Source organism: Dreissena polymorpha, chromosome 4 (genome assembly GCF_020536995.1).
Source record: "Dreissena polymorpha isolate Duluth1 chromosome 4, UMN_Dpol_1.0, whole genome shotgun sequence".
Classification (NCBI taxonomy): domain Eukaryota; kingdom Metazoa; phylum Mollusca; class Bivalvia; order Myida; family Dreissenidae; genus Dreissena; species Dreissena polymorpha.
The window spans coordinates 135672849-135678455 of NC_068358.1; the positions used below are offsets into that span (position 1 = coordinate 135672849).

The 5607-nt window shown below is 31.1% G+C and overlaps 1 protein-coding gene across 2 annotated transcripts in view; it reads right to left on the minus strand.

The window, feature by feature from the left end:
- Positions 1–1638: 1638 nt before the first annotated feature.
- Positions 1639–5607, minus strand: part of LOC127879203 (guanylate cyclase soluble subunit alpha-2-like) — a 48571-nt gene continuing 44602 nt past the window's right edge. Inside the window, exons 9-11 of one of the 2 annotated variants that reach the window (XM_052425902.1) lie at positions 4986–5129; positions 4184–4338; positions 1639–3848 (exon numbers count right to left, since the gene is read on the minus strand). In XM_052425902.1, coding sequence (XP_052281862.1) covers positions 3650–3848; positions 4184–4338; positions 4986–5129 — 498 coding nt within the window. In that variant the 3' untranslated portion in view covers positions 1639–3649. Of the gene's footprint in view, positions 3849–4183; positions 4339–4985; positions 5130–5607 lie in introns of those variants that run through there. The other variant, XM_052425903.1, reaches the window with a different exon arrangement.

Sequence of the window (5607 nt, forward strand, 5' to 3'; positions counted from 1 at the left end):
ATACACATATTGTGTAAGGGTGAATCAAATTGTCCTTAAAAATTTGTTACATTGTTATTTCGTCGCAAATGATAACGATATCGGAAAATTCAAAACTGGTACACTACGGTTGAATTTTAATAAGTGTATTGTTAAAAGTTTATCAACTAGATGTACGAAACCGTTACAACAAATTACATAAATTCGTATAAATACATGTACATGCGAAGCTTTGCAATTAGTAGGTCATTAAGTGTCAGAATTATTGAAAGTAATCCAATGAAATGTATTTTTTTGGAGTATTAAAATCATGGTGATAAAGATTTCTTAAAACGAAGTCCTTGTGCATTGACTATGCATGCACGTTTTGTTTGCAATACAAACTTTTTATAACTTTTTTTTATTATTTAAAAATACACAATTTCGGCGATTCGAAACGATCAGTATCTCACCCTCGTTTCCGAGTAAGGTGAGCATAAAATCTCATATCACATATATAATATGGCTTCGTGATATATAATGCTTTTGTCTATAATTGAAGATTCGCATTCGCAGACAGACCTTTGTCGGTCGGGGCATATGTATAAATAAAATCGGCGAAATTAATCAAGGTTCAACGAGATTTGATTTCTTGTAAGCTTCATGAGTAGAACAAGCTCAGTTGATTCTCTTATGTGAAGTCTTAATTATCATTTGACAAAGAACTGTAAGTTTTTGACCAGTTCAAGTGCAACTCGGTAGAAAGCTGCATTATCAATAAATAGTGATAGAACGATTCAAAAATCAGTTGTTTTTTATAATGTATGTTTGATTCCGATATCTTTCCCTTTTATCAAAATAAAAAGTGTTCAAAGACCAATTATATCGCACATTCGAAAAAAGTATGGCACATGATGTGTCAATCAAATAAAAAAAAGATTTGTATCCGTTCGTTTCCCCAAATTGTCGGCTCATTGTTCAATAAATGTTATGTATTCTTCATGTAAAGCACAGTTGAGCGAATTGCGAAATACACATTTAACAATTACGGATTGTATAGTTTTGATTTGAAAAGTAATTCACAGAATGTTTGTTTATTCACTATTCCTGTTGTGTTTTTTTTTTCAACGAAACGTTCATTTAAGATCGTCATCATAACGCAATGCGTATTTTTATTCAACATTGTATTGTTAAAATAATCTGTTTCATGTTCAAGGTCTGGACGCAGGATAAAGAGGGAAATTCTATGAAATATAATTGACCTGTTTTCGTCTTTACTGAAACATGAATCTGTTTTGAAGTTTACAACAAGATTACCACCGTAGGCCACAATAAGTGTTACATCTATAGTGTCCAATACTCTTTCTGAGCAAACACATGAGGTTTTAGTAGATTGTTCCATCCGGAAGATAATTTCCGCCTCAAGGCTTCGTATGGAAAGCGTGTGTACTCACCATGTGCATCCATATGGGACGTTCATATATCACGTGTTACTCTTTTAAATGAAATTAATATTTCAAATACAACATTTATTCTAGAAAGAAATTACTTGTATTCATGTTAATTATGTTGCATACAATACATATTCACACGATTTGATCTGAACAATCTTATATATCGATTTCCATTTAAAACAAAAACATAAAATAAACACGTTGATAAAAGAAAACAATATTTAAATTCAGACTCTGGTCAGTTTTATTTAAAATTAATCATGTGTAAGTTATTTTATCGAATATTACACAGTATTTTTAAAACGAAATCCATATTTATCGAATGGTTCACCACTGATCTTGGTTCTTTCATCAAACGATGTGGTAGTAAGAAAAATACACTAAAACACAATCACTTTATGTTCGTAGTAAATGGTTAAAATGAATATTGATACAATAACAACTCAAAACAGTATAGCAAATCATATCGGAGAGTGTAAATTCATCAAAGATGGGCTAAACCCATATCTGTAGTAGAAATATCGACTTCAATTAATATTAAGCTTATATCAGCAGTGCTTCGTAATTAATCAATTAAAAACAACAATTGATATATAAGAGGAGAATTAATTTAGATCATCGTATTGTCCTTGAAGATGGTTTTCATGGTATATACATGCACATTCAATGACCAAACTAGTATTTAATAAGTATTTCAAGGGGCGATATGTGTATTGTCGTTGTAAATTTATAAATAATGAAATCGACTTTTAAAGATACATCAATTAATAAATATATGTTACATAATTACAAAACAATTGACATAAAATTACAAAACTCTATCACAACGGCTATTGATATATAGAAGAAATGAAACCGATGCATCAACAAATTATACACTCAGTTGTTAATACATATAATATAATCCTAAATAGACACCTATCAATATATTTTTAATAATCTTTGGTTTTGCAAAATATTCGAAAACAAGACAAAATAATATATTATCACAACGCATGGTTATGTTTGTCTTGCTCTCTTGTTTGTCTTGACAAAATCGGTAAACCTATATAAAATTTAAGACTAGAGATTAAGAGATATGTTGCATCAACCTTAATCTTATTCGCAATGCCGAATGACAGACGCGCCTTCGTGAGACGAAAACGGCGTACGATTAGCTTCAATAATGCATATTTTACACAGTAAATGAATACCATCGTAAAAGCAACTATTATCACATGCTAATCATGAGCGACACTTTCCGCCTAAACTAAATCTTTGCTAAGAAGAGACTTTCTTTAAACAGAAAAAATCATAAAAGCGGAAAGTGTCGACCCTAATAAGCCTGTGTGGACTGAACGGGCTAATCTGGGAAGGCACTTTACGCACATGGATTAAACCCACTTTACACAGAGCAAGGCTCATTTATAAATACGGGGCGAACTATTTTTTGTTATTTGTCAACTCGGTCTTGCAGTTGACTTATGTTGTATTAATGATAACAAGCAACTAAGAATATCGGGATCATTATGTGAATAAAACGACACAAATAGTCACATATTCATATTAGAACTGAACTGTGTGTTTATATATGTGTATTTTAGAAAACTTCACTATATACGGCACTAATTTACATTTACAGAATAATTGCATCTAAACAATGTGCGTTATGGTCTAACCTTAAAAATAACATGTCTATAAAAATCAACAACAGCAATTAATTTTGAAGATATAACCACTTGTGTAATATTATTTCTGACAGAAGTTTTTCAGACGCTGTATTAACAAAATTGAAGACGTCTTGAAAAAATCAATACATAATATTAATTCAGAATATAACTTTTAGTTAGTTATCCCATTTCTGAATGAACACACTTTTTTAAACATTAAACATGTACCACTATAATAATATATTGTTGCATTGGTTTAGCAAGCATGATTGTCATACACAACCCTGAAGTCATAATATTAAATCTCATTTATCAATATGTTTTTTTTTAATGGCGAGTAATGCTCCTTGGTATTTTTCCGCAGCACAAAATAAAAATAAAAATAAACTGAAAAACACATGTTTTAATTTTAAAATATTTTTCAAAATGAAAATGTGTAAGTACGTGCATTAATTTCTTAAAAAAACAGGTACACGTTGTATATACTGTTTAATACAATATCACAGCAGCTTTAATGATGTTTGTGGATGGTTGACATTAAAATATATCACACTGTTTTAAGCAATCACCACAATATATTTCTTTGATCTATTGTTCTGAAGAAATTCCGTAATACTGAACAGCTGCAGCTATATGATCAGATGTACTAACGTCCTCTCCATGTTTCTCACTGTATGGGAACACGTAACTCTCCAGAAAGGAGCAGGTGCCTTCAATGTCTGATGGAAATCCCTGCGGCAAGCAGTCACGTGGCCTATCGACCATTTCAAACCCGTCTAACAAGAAACTGAAAAATATAAATGTAGATATGTTTTGTTACTAATATATATAAGTATTTTACACGGTTAACTATAAGTTATAATTGATCATCGATTATTATATTTGACAAAAATGAAATTAAATGATCTACTGTTTAATACCAATAAGACCGTCATTCACAGGAAACTATTTAATTATAAGTAATTGTAGGCATTTTTTTATTAAATTATAAAAACAACAACAAAGGTTACTTGATGAAACTCATTGACCTTATATCTGGTTAGAAACATTTATTGTTGAATTCTCTTTGTAGAGGTCCAGTAATTATTTTGCAAGCAAAATACGAAACCTTATTCAATATACCTCTTAGAAGTAGGGCTGATGTTTATTCGTGTTGGCTCACTACCGGATTCCAATCGGTTGGCAAGCGTAACATTGTTCCCAAACAGACAGTAACGTGGCATGGTAACACCTACCACACCGGCTAATATAGTTCCCGTGTGAATTCCGATTCGCATCTAAACAACGAGCATTAATAAAGCTGTCAGTATGATGGAAATAATTCCTTTTTTATTCGAGCATTGATAATACAGTCAATGAATTTCGTGTCATTCTGATCACTTCCACGAATTAGCGTCGTAAAATATGTGTAATATCAGGACATATGTGAAATACATACGACAAATAATCCGTGTGTCGATGGCTTTTTAAATTGAGTGATATTGCACCTTGTATTATTAATACCAAAACGATTCGCTCAGAACATTTTGCATTAAATCTATAATTTAAAAAAATGTTCTTACAAAAATAAGAATCATATTTCAATTTTAAAATATATTCGTATCATTCTTAAACTTTACTTTTTGAATGTAACGACACATGTAAAGTACGAACAAAACGAAATAAAATTTCGGTTATTGCGTTTTAAATAACGTATCTTATAAGTTCTCAAAGCCATTCGCTCAAAATTCGCTGTTTAACATAAGTGATTCAGACAAGAAAGAACATTATATTTCAGTGCATTGAAACCATGTGCATGATGTAGGTATTCTGTTTCATGTTTTCGACGAATATGTTCTATTTTAAAAATACTTTTAACATCATAAATGATTAAGACTGTAAACCATGTAATTATATTTTAATCTTTTATATTCAAAATTATTACCTGTATAAATTTACCATCATGAGATTTCTGCTGTCCAGCAAACTCCATCATTTTGATGGCCATCCATGCAATCTGGGAGGCGTGGTATTTGGAGGGACGGTGCAACCCTCCCGCAACACAGTAGGCGTCTCCTATAGTTTCCACCTTTACATATATTTGAACTTCGTGAAATAAATTCAGCGTAAAATAGATTTAAATTGGAATATAATGTATCAAATTGGCGCAGTGCTTTAATGTCCTTGTCTTAAACTTACTGCTACTACTACTTCTACTACTACTACTACTACTACTACTACTACTACTACTACTACTACTACTACTACTACTACTACTACTACTACTACTACTACTACTACTACTACTACTACTACTACTACTACTACTACTACTACTACTACTACTTCTACTTCTACTACAACAACTACTACTACTACTAATACTACTACTACTACTACTACTACTACTACTACTACTACTACTACTACTACTACTACTCCTACTACTCCTACTACTTCTACTACTACTTCTACTACTTCTTATACTACATATACTTCTTCTACAACTACTACTTTTACTTACTCTAATACTACTTCAATTATTTCTACTGCTGCTTGTTTTTATA